The sequence below is a fragment of the Musa acuminata genome, chromosome BXJ2-5, assembly GCF_036884655.1.
Source record: "Musa acuminata AAA Group cultivar baxijiao chromosome BXJ2-5, Cavendish_Baxijiao_AAA, whole genome shotgun sequence".
In the NCBI taxonomy this organism is placed as follows: Eukaryota; Viridiplantae; Streptophyta; class Magnoliopsida; order Zingiberales; family Musaceae; genus Musa; species Musa acuminata.
In genome coordinates, this window is record NC_088342.1 from 39,770,001 (window position 1) to 39,786,961 (window position 16,961).

The 16,961-nt window shown below is 38.3% G+C and overlaps 2 protein-coding genes and 1 long non-coding RNA gene across 3 annotated transcripts; 1 reads left to right on the forward strand and 2 right to left on the reverse strand.

The window, feature by feature from the left end:
• Positions 1–4,038: 4,038 nt before the first annotated feature.
• On the forward strand, positions 4,039–4,685 carry LOC135612765 (uncharacterized). Its single transcript, XR_010487090.1, has 2 exons — positions 4,039–4,166; positions 4,533–4,685. It is a non-coding gene; the product is annotated as an uncharacterized LOC135612765 (long non-coding RNA).
• Positions 4,686–5,385: 700 nt separating this feature from the next.
• On the reverse strand, positions 5,386–8,142 carry LOC135612763 (putative wall-associated receptor kinase-like 16). The gene is made up of 3 exons (XM_065109413.1): positions 7,247–8,142; positions 6,882–7,028; positions 5,386–6,803 (listed from the first exon to the last, which is right to left on the reverse strand). The coding sequence occupies exons 1-3, from the start codon at positions 7,830–7,832 to the stop codon at positions 5,560–5,562; spliced, it is 1,977 nt and encodes a 658-aa protein (XP_064965485.1). The 5' UTR covers positions 7,833–8,142; the 3' UTR covers positions 5,386–5,559.
• Positions 8,143–8,470: 328 nt separating this feature from the next.
• On the reverse strand, positions 8,471–10,017 carry LOC103985765 (xyloglucan endotransglucosylase protein 6). Its single transcript, XM_009403581.3, has 4 exons — positions 9,569–10,017; positions 9,395–9,495; positions 9,118–9,311; positions 8,471–9,038 (listed from the first exon to the last, which is right to left on the reverse strand). The coding sequence occupies exons 1-4, from the start codon at positions 9,738–9,740 to the stop codon at positions 8,651–8,653; spliced, it is 855 nt and encodes a 284-aa protein (XP_009401856.2). The 5' UTR covers positions 9,741–10,017; the 3' UTR covers positions 8,471–8,650.
• Positions 10,018–16,961: the final 6,944 nt, after the last annotated feature.

Here is a 16,961-nt window from a genome sequence, read left to right on the forward strand (position 1 = left end):
TCCTTCCTTTTGAAGACCCATTTGCATCCAACAATTTTCTTACCCGAAGGCGGCTTCACAAGATCCCAAGTTCTATTCCGATGGAGAGACTCAATTTCTTCATTCATCGCAGTCAACCACTTAGCGGAATTATCACAAGAAACTGCATCTGAGTAGGAAGTAGGCTCACCAACTTCACTCGTCTCTTCTGCAACAGACAAAGCATATGCAACCAAATTTGCATATCTTTGTGGTGGTCGAATTTCTCTCCGTGGTCTATCCTTCGCTATGGAATATTGCTCTTCCTCTGGATCATCTACGTTAGTAGACTCGGGACCACCTACTGGCATTCTTTGAGTAGAAGAGTTCGACTTAAAAGAATCTGAACTACCAATCTCAAGCTCCACCTGCTTCTGCGCACTATCATTTGTACAACTAGTAGATTCCTCTTTAGAAGATAGCATAGATAATTCATCAAAAGTAACATCTCTACTGATTATAAATTTTGGGGATTTGGGATCAGGACACCATAATCTGTATCCTTTCACCCCAAAAGCATACCCAAGGAAAATGCACTTTTTAGCCCGAGGCTCTAATTTTCCTTCATTTACATGCATGTATGCTGGGCACCCAAAAATTTTAAAATCAGAATAATCAGCAGGAGTACCTGACCAAACTTCCTCTGGAGTTTTAAAGTTAAGTGCTGCAGAAGGAGCGCGGTTGACAACGTAACAGGCCATATTAATCGCCTCTGCCCAAAAGTCTTTTGTCAACCCTGCATTTGAGATCATACACCTCGCTCTCTCCAAGAGTGTTCTATTCATACGTTCTGCCACACCATTTTGCTGAGGTGTCATCCTAACAGTGCGATGCCGAACGATTCCTTCATTTTTGCAGAATTCTTCAAAGTCACCTTCACAAAATTCCATGCCATTATCTGTTCGAAGCCGCTTAATCTGTTTAATGTTTGCTTCTCAATCAAAGCCTTCCATTGTTTAAAGGTTAGAAAAACATCATTTATGCTTCAGAAAATAAACCCAAACTTTCTTGGAATAATCATCAATGAAAGTCAACATATACCTGGCACCACCCTTAGACTGAACTTGAGCTGGACCCCAAAGGTCTGAATGAATATAGTCAAGAGTACCTTTCGTTTTGTGAACTGCCGGAGAATTGAAGCTGACTCTTTTCTGCTTTCCAAAAATGAATGCAGTGTTCACAAAAGTCCAGTGGCCCAGTACTCTGTCCGCAAAGTAGACCTCTTTTGCTCAATATGCTCAAACCTTTTTCCCTCATATGACCCAAACGCATATGTCATAATTTGGTGATGTCAGAATCAGACAATGATGATGACGAAACTGCAACCGAACCTGTGACAGTAGTTCCCTGCAGAATATACAAGCTACCAGACCTACAAGCTTTCATAACAACAAGGGCATTTCTAGAAACTTTCATAACTCCACCTTCAGCTGTGTATTTACACCCAAGGGCCTCTAGGGTGCCTAAAGAAATGAGATTCTTTTTCAAATCAGGAACATGTCTAACATTAGTGAGCGTCCTCACAATACCATCATGCATTTTAATTCGGATTGTTCCTCTACCAACAACATCACATGCGGCATTATTGCCCATCAAAACAATTCCACCATTACAAGATTCATATGTGGAAAACAAATCCCTATTGGGACACATGTGATAAGAACAACCTGAATCTAAAATCCATTCATTTTTAGACTTTGTCCTGTCATCAATAGCAAAGAAAATATTTCCAAAATTCTCATCATATGCTACACTAGCTTCAGCGGATTCAATAGTTTTCTCAACAAATTTTTCCTTTTGCTTTAATTTATTTTTCAATTTAAAGCAATCAGATTTAATGTGCCCCATTTTATGACAATATCTGCATTCCAAATTTCTATGTCTGGATTTAGATCTAGATTTAGATCTACTACTGTCAAATTATCTTTTATCCATTCTCCCCCTAACAACCAGACCCTCAGCCTGATTCTCTCTACTTTCCCCAGTGATATTCTTGTCTATCTGCTCCTTAGATTTCAGTGCAGATTTAATTTCTTGATAAGAAACTGTTTCTTTTCCATAAATCAAAGTATCACGGAAATGCTTAAAAGATTGGGGAAGAGAACACAAAAGCAACAAAGCCTTATCCTCATCATCAATTTTTGCATCTATATTCTCCAAATCCATAACCAAAGAATCAAACTTATCAAGATGCGAGAGTATAGATGTACCTTCAGTCATCCGAAGCATATATAGACTCTGCTTCAAGTAGAGACGATTCTCCACTGTCCTCTTCATGTACAAGGCTTTAAGTTTGTCCCACATGCTCTTAGCCGTAGTCTCCGTAGCTACCTCCCGTAAAACCTCGTCAGAGAGGTTTAGAATGATGCTGGATCGGGCCTTCTTATCCATACCCGCAAGATCTTCCTTTGACGTACCATCTGGAATGTTCTCAGCACCCTGAAGTGCCAAATCAACTTCGTCTTGAACCAGAATGGCCTCCATCTTGAGTTGCCACATGCCGAAGTTGACATTTCTGTCGAATTTCTCGACAACAATCTTTGTTATTGTCATCGTTGCCAAAAGATCCCAAAACCAGGCTCTGATACCAGTTTGTTAGAGCTAGCCCCAGGATATTTACCAAAGGGTAATTTTGGCAACACAACAAAGACAATAAAGCGGAAATAATAAAAGCGACAAGAACAAACAAAACACCAGAACACCAGATATACGTGGTTCGATCAAATGACTTTGACCTACATCCACGGAAGAAAGATGAGCAAATTACTATTATAAAAGAGGGATACTTACAAATGCCTTAGGAAATGTTCCTAGGCCATAAAACACCTTCAGCTTCCTAAACAAGAAGACTTCAAACCATAAGCAGGTTTTCTTGTGATGCATGCTGTACTTCTTGTGATGTGTCTAACATCAAAGCTCAGGCCCTTATTTATAGTTCCAAGACGAGAAACAAGTCTGATTTTCCCGATGTGGGACTATGGGACTTGCCAAACTAACAATAGCTAGTAGTGATATTGTTCGACATGTGTTCTCGGATTTCGAACATAACCTTAAGTTCTGCTACTACTAGTGGAGTTACCTCGTATGCACTAGTCAAGGGACTAATCTTCTCTGCTTGGAAGCCAAAATTGTGTTGTCAGCTCTCACACTTGTATCAGCTTCGGCTTCCTATATTGGTCACTATCTCATTAATCATTTCGTTCGATGCCTTAATAGTGATCGACGATTTGCTAAAAAGGGTACCTTTTGGTTTTGGCTTTCATTCTATCGAAGCTTTTTGAGGGTCTCTATGACAAGCATTATATTTTCAGATTGCAATAGGTTGGGATCAAGTTTAAGGCTTCACTTATTGCTATGGTCTTCCAAAAGGGTCTTACACGCTAGTAACTCAAGTAAAAGTGCAGAAATAATCAATTACATGAGCGTCAATGCTGAGAGGATCGATTTCTTCATTTGGTCTATGTATGATCATGGCTGCTCCCTGTGCAAGTTATGTTGGCTTTGTTGATCTTATATCCTATCATGGCACTTGCTTCACTGATGGCCTTAGCAGTCTCCTGCATTGTAATATTTTTTTCTTTGTAGGAAAGATTAGAACCTATTAAGTAAAATTAGCCAGAGCCTAAAAAAGAAAGGGCAAAGAGCCCCAATCAAAAGTCTGCTCCAACACATCTTCCAAAAGAATATTTTGATCTTTGGTTAAACATTAACTTTCCATATCACCTTCCAGCTAGGCCAGTTATGCTGTATGAGTTAAACAGTCTCTCTCAATAGGTGGTTAGCATAATACTATTTGCAGTAGTACAATCATATAGAGGTGAGGCCCAGACTCATTTGTCTTCATATGAGTCCTCATTGCTGTCTACTGATTCACGGAAATAAGTCAGTCATAGTATCCATCATTTTACAACCTTTTTTTGTCTTCTGCTTTAGGTATTGCTTGTCTTGCAGTGCCATATGGGCTTTATCTGAATGCTCTACATACATCTATCATATGGTTTCTGTCAATCTTGAGAATGAATTTATATCTGTGGAGAGACTACTTCAGTATACAAGCATTCCATGTGAACCACCACTCATCCTAAATGAGAACAGACCTCAACGTAGCTGGCCTTCAAGGGGGGAAATAAAACATTCTGAACTTGCAGGTAGTTCTACCCTTTCAATGATTTCTTCACATTTCTCTCTGTAAAATTATACATTTTGTTTCTATTTATTACTATATATTGCATCTGTTGATTGTTATTTTTTATTGTCTGTACATGTGATTTCATCAGCAATTTTAAGTTTAAATCCTGTTGGTTGTATATTTCTGTACCGTGAGTTGTTATATAGCTGAACAAACATCCAAAGAAACAAATACTGTTCATGCCCAAGGTCACAATTGAAATGCAAAGGTAATTGAAAGGACCAAATATCTCTTTTGTATCTAATGTTTCTCTACTGGTATCTTGAAAGTTGCTGCCAAATCCTAATGATTCATTGCTCTTGAAGCACTGATCATTTTGGTGCAGGTTCGTTACAGCCTGCACATGCCTCTTGTGTTAAGGGGTCTCACTTGCAGATTTCCCGGAGGAAGAAGACCGGGATTGTCAGCAGGACAGGCAGTGGGAAACCCACCCTGATACAAACAATCTTTCGTATAATCGATCCTACTGTCGCTCACATATTCATAGATGGCACTGACATTTCAACCATTGGATTGCATGACCTGAGATCCAGATTGAGCATCATCCCACAGGATCCAATAATGTTCAAAGGGAACCCTGCGCAAGAGTACACAAATTAACAGATATGGAAGGTGCCTCAACAGATCAATTTCGTTTTGGTTCTCATTCCTAAATTATTCGTCTTCTCTTTTGCTGTTTTGGGATTGGATTGCTGTCGACTTGGAGAAGAGATTAGGAGGAAGCAATTGAAGCTTGACTCTGAAGGTAATAGATATAGCATGGATCTGTCTGTATGTTTGAATCATCAGTTGTGTGTGATGACCAGCTTGACTTGCAGCGACTGAGAAAGGAGAGAATTGGAGTGTTGGTCAACGCCAGCTCGTCTGTTTAGGTAGGGTGGTCTTGAGAAAGACCAAGATACTGGTTTTTGATGAAGCAACTGCCTCAGTGGATACTGCTACCGACAGCATAATCCAGAGGACTCTGAGGCAGCAGTTCCTGGGATCAACCGTCATAACAGTAGCTCATCGGATTACTTCTGTGATCAACATCGATGTAACCTTGCTGCTTGATAATGGTTGGTGTGATTAAAATGATAGCCTATTTCTCTCTTGTTTTGCTCCCGCATCAGTGACAGTATCTGATTTGAGCTTGTTCTTGAGCAGGCCTCATTGTGGAACATGATAGTCCGATAAGATTGTTACAGAATGAATCATCCTTGTTTGCGAAAATTGTGTCGAAATACGTACAGATTTCTTGAAGTTAAAGAAGTGATAGAATAGCATGGATTAAGGTATTGTGCGAATCTATCTCTGTTCTACCTTACCGTGATGTAATTCCTGGAGAATAGCATGGATTCAGGTAGAGAATTCTATCGCGGAAAGTTCAGTGACAACATGAATTCCTCCTCCAAACTGTGTCGCCTAGATGTATCCTGGATTGCTGTGTCAGCTAAATTGCCATCAAGAGATCGTTGGTGACGACAAGCACCATACGGATCGCAGAGTTGAGGCTCAGCTTCTTCACTCTGATGATGAGTCAACTGTACTTGTTCCTTCTTCTTGCCCCTTCTCAAGCCTTGCAGCCTGATCTCTACTTCTTTCATGGTAGGCCTCTCTGCTCCTTTCAACCTTAGGCATTCCTCTGCAAGCCCCACCATTTCCTCGAGCTCTTCCTCCATCGCCTCCTCCTTGATCCGAGCCTCCAATACATCCGACACACGATTTGATTTCAGTGCCCAGATGAAGTACATGGCCAAATTCCTGTCCCCGAATCTAGTGAGGGAGACCGGCATGAAACCTGTTAAGAGCTCCACAAGAATGACTCCGAAACTGTACACATCACTCTTCTCTGTTAGCTGGCCTGTGTGGTAGTACTCGGGGTCCAAGTAGCCATGGGTGCCCTGTATCCCTGTGACGACGTGCGTTTGATCCACTGGAACAGTCCTTGAAGCTCCAAAGTCCGATACCTTTGCGGTGTAAGTGTCATCCAAGAGCACATTGGATGACTTGACATCTCTATGGAATACGGAAATGGAAGCAGCAGAGTGCAAATAAGCAAGCGCTCCTACGGTCTCCACGGCGATCCTTAGGCGGTCTTTCCATGACAGAGAGGAGGAACGATCTTCGACGTGGAGATGATCAGCGAGAGTTCCATTCGTGATGAACTCGTACACCAATAGCGGCACTTCCGTCTCTAAACAGCATCCGTAGAGCTTTACGATGTTCCTGTGGTTGATCTGAGAAAGAATCGCGACCTCATTTATGAACTGGTCGATCTCTCTCTGAATCACGATCTTGGACTTCTTAATGGCAACCACGCGCTGATCCGACAGAATTCCTTTGTAAACCGTGCCGTGGCCTCCATGCCCCAGGATTCGTGCGGGGTCGAAGCTGTTGGTGGCTTTCTCTAGTTCTTCCAGGGGAAAAATCTTGGTCCTCTCGGCATTAACATCGTCGGTCGCGATCAGTCTCCGCAATAGCAAGCCATGGTTTTGATGGAAGTATCGCTCCTTCAACTTCTTCAGTTTCATTTCCTTCAGCCTCCGGTTGAGGATGACTGCACATAGGAGCATCAGCAGGAGGCCGAAGCCAATGCTAACGCCAATGACGACACCTGAAAATTACAATGGAGATTAAGTCTGTGGTAAATCAATAAAGCGATCGAAGTAGTTTGTGTGGATCGATTAATTACCCATTATAATCTTTTGGCTTTTTGGGGGAACGCAGCTGAGTCTGGAATCGACATGTGATCCTGGTGGACAGCAAGTGTAGCCACCAGCGTAGTTGACGCAAATCCCAGTGCAGGAGTACTTCTCTGGGTGTGCGCACTCATCAATATCTAGCAAGACGTCACAGAATAAGCATCAGAAAACAAGAAATCTTTGCTAGGTTTGAGGGAGTCGCAGAGAATCTATATGTTGTCGATCGGATCCAGTCGGATTAAAGATCCACAGCTGGCTTATCCATGTGATCATTCATCTAATGGATTTCACATGAGAGAGAGAGAGAGAGAGAGAGAGAGAGAGAGAGGATTAATAGCGTAGCAGGTGAGGTTACCTAGGCAGCCGCCGGAGATGTAAGGATTGCCCTCGAAACCGGAGGAGCACTCACAGTAGTATCCAAGACCCTTCGTTTTGGTGTTGGAGCAAACACTGTTGGTGCTGAGGCACGCGTAAGTCGTGGTGTTCTTGACGGCATCCTCGCAGGAAGATTGCTCGATGATCGCCCACTCCAGGTCGGCGACTGCCATCGTGTAACCTGTGATGGTGTCTTTCGTGAAAAGGTCCTCCTTCCTGAACCTGTATACAGCTTGGGCGCTGGACACGAAGGCCTTGACGCTGGAGGCTACACCGGACTGCCTGTCATGGCGGGTGAGATTGATCGCGAACGACCTCACCGGCGAAAGGAAGGTGGCCTGGCAACAGCCGATGCCGCTGCAAGCCGCCCCCTCCATGGCCTCCATTTCCCTGTCGGAGCAGTCGGTGATGCAGCTGCCGATGATCTTGTTGGTGCCGAGGTCCAGCAGGTAGGCCGTGGCGCTACAGCCGACGACCGTCAGCGTGACGGAGGTCGGTGACATGGCGTACGGTGCCCCTGGAGGGGATGTCCACGAGGTGAAGAGGGAGTCCTCGTTGGCGCTCATGGCGGCGATGCTGAATCTCACGCTGATGGTGTGGTTGTCCAGTGACACGCCGATCACCTGGGTTACGCCGTCGGCCAAGAGGAGCGTGGGGGGATCGGAGCTGTAGTTGCAGACGAAGCTGAAGCCTGGCCTGGAGCCGCTGTGCCAAAAGGGTAGGGGATGACCATGGCCCCGCAGCTTTCTGCGCAATCGGCGAAGAGGGGAATGGTGGTATCGTGTTCGGTGGATGCCGATGCAGCTCCCGCCATCACCATCGAGATCAGCAGCAGCAACATAAGTGATCCCCTCATCTCTCTCTCTCTCTCTCTCTCTCTCTCTCTCTCTCTCTTCCCTAAGAGCTTTTGATCCATGATGTAGTGAGCAGAGCTACTGATAAGCAATCAATTGGTCAACCACATCGATTTCACATCATAGAATTTTCAAACGCATTCCGCAGTGTCGGTCGAGCAACGACCCCTTCGCCCGCCGTCGACCATTCAACACAGCTTATATACGTCATGCCGTTCACAACACGACTCAAGGGAGGAACCGGAGACCACTTCTTTCACGCTTCTCAAGAGTAAGATTTGGGACTTCGGTTGGTCAAACACGTCCTTATATTTCCACTAAGAATTCACACTCGAAAAGACACCATTATGTATTAGAATTTGATTTTTCATTGGATTCTTATCTCAAATTCTTAACATGAGAAAGTAAAACAGGTACAATTAAGTGAGGTGCAATGTGCAATTCCAGGGAGATGTTGCAGACCAATTCCATGAGCGAAGAGACTGCAACTCCATTGTTCATTTGGCAGGCAGTGTAAGACTGCGACATGGTCAGCTCAAGCATTCCCCAGGCATCTCATGGAACCTGGGCCTATCCTTACAGTAGTCGTACACCAGGTGCCTCCTCTGCACCCACCTGAGCTGGCGCCGCTGATGCGGGCTGAGCCCGCTCATCGCCGGCGCGTCCCACCAGAACACCCCACCGCCGGCGCACCCGCCCGTCGCCTCCTCCGCCTCGCACGCGTCGATCTCGTAGCCCCGGAAGGCCGTCACGAACGGCGCGTGGCTCCAGTTGGTCTTCACTCGCCCGCCCTGCGTCGCCCAGTCGTCGGCGTTCCACACCGACGCGTACACCCCCATGGCCTGGTCCTTGGGGTACAAGACGCCAGCGGCCTCTTTGTTAGCGAACATACGTATCGGAACACCGTCGACGAGAAACCTGGAAATGTCCGATGTGGACACGAGGATGATGAGTATCCTAGAAGGAACGATCCGGATCGGGTGCTCGAGTTCCTCACCTGATGTGGTAGCGGTTCCACAGGATGGAGTAGGTGTGGAAGTCGGCTGTCGGATCGAACCATAGAGAGTGGCGCTGCTCCCGGTTGCCGGTGCCGTTGACGTAGACGTTGGTCTGCACCAAGTACGGCTCGCCTGTGACATTGCCGAGGAACTCGAAGTCCAGCTCGTTGTGGTTTGGGCCATCGGATGACATCTGTCGGCATGCAACAAATCCTCATCGCAGCAACCAAGAAAACACTTCATGGGTGGGCTTAGGAGAACTAAAGAAGAACATACGTAGAAGGCAGTCACCGTGCCGGCCGAGTCGCCTTCGACGAGCTTTATCTGCATGCTGGTTTGGCCGAAGAGGTACTTCTTCTTGGACTCAAACCCACATCCTTGATCAACAGCAGCCAAGGTTGATGAGAACCTCAAAGTCATGAGTGAAACTGAGGCAGAGCGAAAGCTAACCTGAGGTGTTGTCGAGAGTGAGCTTAAGTGGCTCTCCATCCATGGCCACCATGTGATCTGCCGCCCAGTAAGGCTGGAAGAGGTCACCGAAGTCGGCAGAGCTCACTGAGGTCAGCAGCGCCCCAAGACACAGGCAACAGAGAAGAGTTCTGCTGACCTTCGACCACCCCATTTCTGTGGTCTTCCGGAAGAGGCAGTGAGGCACCTTATAGCTGGGGATGATGAAATGGCTCAGTTTAACTCGTCCCACTTAGATTGGTGGTGTGTAAACCTGTACTCCACCATTGCAGCTCACATATTGAAGTGGTGTCATGATGGATCTAATTGTAGCTTAAAGAATGATCTCTGGAAGAACTTCGATTTCTATGTATCCTCTGCTTTTGCAACTAGCTTTGCATTTGAATTAAGCTTGTGATCACCTTTAAGCAGAAAGGCAATGGAGAAGAGGATTTCTAATGTTGGTCCCCCTTGCTCAAGAAGTAGGTGATGGGCGATATGTAGAATTTATTGATAAAAAAATGCAATGGATGTATCAATCAATCAGTCCCTAATTTGTTTGTTTGTGTGATAAACATGTATAAAGTCGATGTATCATGCACAGGTTGGTGCAGAAACACAAAGGTAAAGCGTGTGGCAGGCCAGCAAGGAAAGTCCATGAGTGGATGTGAGGAATTCTAGAGATAACAATTGAATGTTCTCTTAAAATAAGAAAAAGAAGTAAATTAGGACACAATGGTTTATAAGATCCATGAAATATTTGTGGAGTGAACCGGTAGCTTTTGCTGGAAGCATACGAAGAACAAACGAGTAAGAACACTCGTACCCATTGCCATAGGCTGTCTTTTGAATCTGATTTTGTGGCCACAGAAAATATTTCTTTTCTTCTTCGTGTATTAAAATAAGTTTTTCATCAAAATATTAATTTATTATAAAAAAATAAATATTAATCAATATAATATAAATAATATAATAATAAATCAATTGAGATCAAATTTTTTATATGAAAAACTAAAAAAAATCACGAGATCATAGTTCACTTTAAACCTTCACTATCACCAATAATAATAATAGGTTTATAATAAATCTCCTCCAGAATAATAAGAATATCATAATAACATCAAGAATATATATATTAGCTCAATAATAATATATCATCATCACCATTAATGGATTTTATTAAAGAAAAGATTTAAACATCACCAAGTGGGTATATCAGAAAAGTATCCTAAAAAAAAATAAATTATATATCGACACCATTAAGATCGTAGAGTTCATTGTAAAAATTTTCTACATAAAATTTGGGTCAAAGTCGACGAAGTTTAACTACTCATCTAACAAAAGCCACAAAATCCTAGCTTTTTTTCTCCATTCTCTCTCTCTCTCTTCTTTTTGTGTGGTTCTCGTGTATTCACACATCTCTTGCAGTTAACGTCATCACTTTTCTTTCCTTTTTTTTTCTTTTTAATAGATCATATTTGAGTTTAATGCTTAAATTGTTTGGTCCAAGCCCATCTATGGGTTGGACCCAATAATTCTCCCTCTCCAACTCAAATAGTTGACAGTATTAAGCATGTTCTTCGTCTACATGCTTCAAGCGTCTCCTTAGGCAAAGATTTTATCAACATGTCTAATCTATTCTTATTAATATATACATTTTCTAAGTATAATTCTTTCGTCTCAAGCAGATCACAAATTAAATGATATCTTATGTCAATATGCTTGGATCTAGAATGATATGTTGAATTCGTGGAGAGGTGAATGACACTCTGACTATCACAATAAATAGTATATCGTTTCTTTTTAAGCTTAAGTCATATAGAAAATTTTTCATCCACAAGGCTTCCTTGCAGGCTTCAGTAATTGTTATATATTTTGCTTATGTGGTTGATAGAATAACAAACTTAGACTACTAAGAGATTGCTCCCTCTGCAAATGTCATCAAGAACCCCAAAGTGGATTTCATAGAATCAATATCATTTGTCATGTCTATATTTATGTACCCCTCTAGCACGGGTTTACCATTCCCAAAACATAAACACAACCTAGAAGCACCTTTTAGATATCTTAATATCTATTTCACTACTGTCCAATGTTCCTTACTAGGATTAAAGAAAAATCGACTAACAACTCCAACTACATGAGCCAATTGAATGAGTTAGGTACTCTAGATATTTCTTCTTTTTTTTTCTTACTTGTAAGCCATTGTTTCAAACTAAGCTTGAAATGACCCGCAAGTGGAGAACAAATTACCTTGGCTTTACGCATGTTGAATTTTTCAAGAACCTTTTTAATGTAAGTTCTTTGAGATATCCAAATCTTCCCATTCTTCCTATCAAGAAAAATCTTCATATCAAGTATTTGTTTCGTTGGTCTAAGTCTTTCATGGCAAAAGACATACTTAGTTCTCTTTTAAGCTTCAATTTTATTAGCATCATGGTCAACAATCAACATATCATCAATATATAGTTGGAGAATAATAAAATCATTATATGAAAACTTCTTTGTAAACATATAATGATTAAATATGATTCTATTATACCCTTGGCTTATCATAACGAATCAAACTTCTTGTACCACTGTCTAGGTGCTAGTTTGAGTCCGTATAAACTTTTCTTAAGCTTACACACTAGATTTTCCTTTTCGTTGACTTTAAAACATTTTGATTGCTCCATGTAAATTTTTACTTTTAAGTTACCATGAAGAAATACAGTTTTCACATTAAGCTACTCAACTTCTAAGTTCAAGTGGGTAGTCAAACCAATAACAACTTAGATAGAGGATATTTTTCCTACATAAGAAAATATTTCTTCAAAGTCAATATATTTCTTTTAACTGAATCTTTTCACAACTAGTCGTGTCTTGTATCTTTGTTGTGGGCTATTATTTTTATTTTTTAATTTATAAAAACATTCATTCTTGAGAACTTTCTTTCCTTTAAGCAACTTTACTAAGTCATAGATGTGGTTCTCAAGCAAGAATCTCATCTCTTCTTATATGACTTTAATCCACTCATTCTTATGGCAATGTAAAATAGCTTTTTGGTAAGTTTCTAACTCTTCCCTATCAGTAAGTATAGCATACTCATGTGAACAATATCTTATAAATGATTATCACTCTCTTGTGGATTTTCTCAATGGAATCTCAACTAGTGGTAGAGGTACCAGCTCAAATTATTCAGTTGATCCAATATCATCAACTATAGAAGCATCATCACTTACATTCTTACCACAATCTTCTTGTTTATCTCCCCCATAATCATCATGAACTATAGATGGAGGAACTAGACCCAAACTCTAAGGGATATAAATAAAGGTTTTTGGCTTCTCAACATTATCACCGTTATCAAATATTTGATCTTCAAGAAATATAACATATTTGCTTCTAATAATCTTCTTATTCACTAGATCTCATAATCTGTATCCAAACTCTTCATGCCCATACTCCAAAAAAATATATATTTTTGCCTTATTATCAAGTTTGGACCTCTTATCTTTGAGAATATAAATAAATAATTTACACCCAAAGACTCTTAAATAATTATAAGATGCATCTTTTCTTTTTTATACTCTGGAATATCACCTTTTAGATGAATTAATGAAAAAAGATTTATCAAGTCAACTATAGTTCTCATAGCCTTCCCCTAAAATGACTTAGGTAATTTAGCATGGAAAAATATACATCTAATCCTTTATTCAATAATTTTGTTTATCCTTTTTGTCACACCATTTTGTTAAGGAGTTTTAGGAACTATTTTCTTAAGCTTGATGTTATAGAACATATAATAATTATCAAAAAGACCTATATACTCGTTACCATTATTTGCTCAAACTCACTTTAGCTTTCTTCTGTTTTTTTGTTGACACTAATATGAAGCTCTTTGAAAATATTGAGTACCTTATCTTTAAATTTAAAATAATTAATTAATTTTTTCTAGAATGGTCATCAATAAAAATAACAAAATAAAGAACACCTTCAAGAATTCTAGTTTACATAGTACGGACATCAATATGAACCTAATCAACAACATTTGATCTTTTAAATGACGGATAAGTATGAAATGTAACTCTATGTGTTTTTCCAACTGAGCAATAATCATAAGATTTAAGATATATATATCTTGCAACTCCGATAAGATCTACTTTCTAATAAGAGTTTGAAGTCTCTTCTCGTTGATATGACCAAGCCTCTTATGCCAAAGATCTATACTTTCATCTTTTTAAATTATATTAATATCCCTTTTACATAGCTTAGCTTCCATGACATAGAAAGAGATTAGTTTTTTTTCTCTCGTCAGAATCTTTAGTGAACTTCTATTTGCTTTCACCAAAATAGTGTATAAACCCCTTATCATCAAGTTTATCTACATATATCAAATTAAGACAAATATCTAGAACTTATCTAGCATCTTTGAGTATCAATTGGTTCCTAGTACTGGTCTCTAAGTAAATATCTTTAATACTAATAATCTTAGATATACCACTATTTTCTATTTTGATATTGCTAAAATTACTAATAGTGTAAGATCTAAAAAAATTATTATGAGAAGTAATATGGAATGAAGCGCTAGAGTCAATTACCTAGTTACTATCCAAAGCTGCTATATTGATACATCCGTCATCACAAACAATAATGGCATCACCTTCAGCAATAATTATATTGGTCTCTTTCTTATTTTTCTGTTTTTTCATTTTGTTCTCGCTTCCAAAACCTAACTCTTTCTTCATATGACCTAGCTTATTATAGTGGAAGCACTTGATATCTCTTCTAAACTTAGATCTTCCTCTATAACTATATGGACTTCTATAATAACTTTTTCCATGTATTTCTTGTTTTTCAATAACAAGTGCACTAGAAAAAAATTCTCCTGATTCTTTCCTTCTAGCATCTTCATTTAGCAAACTGTCTTTGATCATATCTATGATTAGAGTCCCCTCTAGCATAGAGTTAAAAATTATCACCACATATATTTTTTAACTTTCTAGTAAATAGTCGAGAAGTAATAATCCTTGTATCTCATCATCTATATTAATTTTTATAATAACCAACTTGTTTATAAGATTTTAAAACAAGCTTATGTGTTTAATAATATTACTATCATCTTTATATTTTAAATTGACAAGCCTTCTTAAGAGAGAAATTTTATTTTCCACTATCTATTTTACAAAGAGATTTTCTAACTTTTGCCAAAAAATATTAGCTTTGGTTTCATTAGAAATATTCTCATACAAATTTACATCCATCCATCTTCTAAAATAAGCAATAGTTTTTCTATATTGAATCTCACATTCCTTATAGAAGATTTTTCTTTAACTTTGATGGGCTTATACAAATCTTTACAATAGAACAAATCTTCCATCATATGTCTCAAGTGAAATAATTTGGACTCTTTCGTTTCAATAACATAAGAAAAACTAGTATCAAATAACATGATGCTTTGATACCACTTTGTTGAGAAAAACTATTGAAATTAAATTTTTTTTTTTTATTAAAATAGGTTCCTCATCAAAATATCAATTTTTTTATCAAAAGTAAATATTAACCAAAGTAATATAAATAATAAAATAATAAATCAATCATAAAATGAGATACTGAATTTTTTATATAAAAAATCCACTATGGAAAAAACTACGAGATCATACTCCACTTCAAACCTTCACTATCACCAATAATGATAATAGGTTTACAATAAGTCTTCTTCAAAATAATAAGAGGATCACAATAATATCAAGAATATAAATCTTGGCTCAATAATAACATATTATCATCACCATAGATGAATTTCATCAAAAGAAAAATATAGATCTCACCAAGTAAATATATCATAAAAGTATCTGAAAGAGGATAAATCGTAAATCGACACCATTAGGATTGTAGAGCTTATTGTATTAATTCTCCATATAAATTTTAGATCGAAACCAATAAAATTTAGCCATTTGATCATCTAACAAAAATTTCAAAACCTTAATTTTTTTTTGTTCTTTAGGTCTCTTTTTTTTTCTTCTTTTTTTTAATAGATTGGATTTGGGCTCAAATTATTCGATCCAAGCCCAAATCGTCCGGTCCAAGCCCACCTGGGCTGGACAACAGCTTCTTCATAAAACTATCATGAGTTCTTGAAGAAAATAGTGATATTTAATTATGATTTTTCTTTTAGCTGTGTTCTTAATATTGCATGTTCAACTTATCATATCCACAGTTTATAGGTAGGTTTTCTGACTCTGCTAGAATAAGCTTATCATGAAACAGCTGTAGGGACTATGATATGTATTTCTCTCTCTAGCCGAAGATTAAGACGTTGGGAGGTGTCTATGTTCATTTGAGACTAATGCGCGTACGGGAACAGTAATTCGTACCAATGGAACAGTAATATATATATATATATATATATATATATATATATATATATTGATAGACTACACCAATATATATCTTTATCTGTGGTCTATAATTATATATCCTTACTGTTACAACTATAGCAAGATTAATACCAGCAGTTAGTAATCTCATACTTTGAAGATAACATATAGCTACAGGTAAAGATTTGTGTATTACTATGGTTTACTAATCGTATTGATAGATCTATTTTTTCTATTGAGAAAACCACAATAATAGATGAATTTGTAAGAATAACTATAGTAATAGATATAGGCTAATTATATATTAACCTATATAATTAGTTATATTTAACATTTTGATCCCTATACTTTTAAAATTTATATTGAGATGTCTATACTTTTCATAAAATATTTAACCTGTTACTCCAACAAAATCTTTTTATCTTTCTTAACTTTTAATCCTATAATTTTTTTTAATTTTAGATCTCAATATTTTACTTTCGTAAATATAGAGATAGAAATACTAAAGAAAACTAAACAGATAATATGAAATTATCTAATAGATAGTTTAAAGCTACAATTATTATTGATTTTGTCTTACAGAGGTAACCATCATAATATATGTTTTCTTTTAGAAATAACTATAGTAATTGATAATATTTCAGTCTATTATGATCATTATAAGAGTAAATATGACAATCATAACTCACAATAATTTAATAAGACACATTCATTCGTTGGGTCTGACCCACCGCATCCACCGGTCTGACTAAAGTTAGAATCGAGCTAATCTAATCAGATTAGTTCTATTTTTCTTCACAAAAGTTTTAAATTTCAAAACAAATCATATAATAACCCAAAATTTTCATAATAATCAAACAAAAATTTCAGACATTTAAAATAATTTAACTAAAAACATAAATATAATTACGATATCACAGAATTGTTTTCCATGAATTAAATATTAATAACTAGCATTTCCAATTTTATAAATTCAATTAATCACTAATAATTCAGATAAAATCATATAAATATTTTTAAGTTCAGAGGATATATAT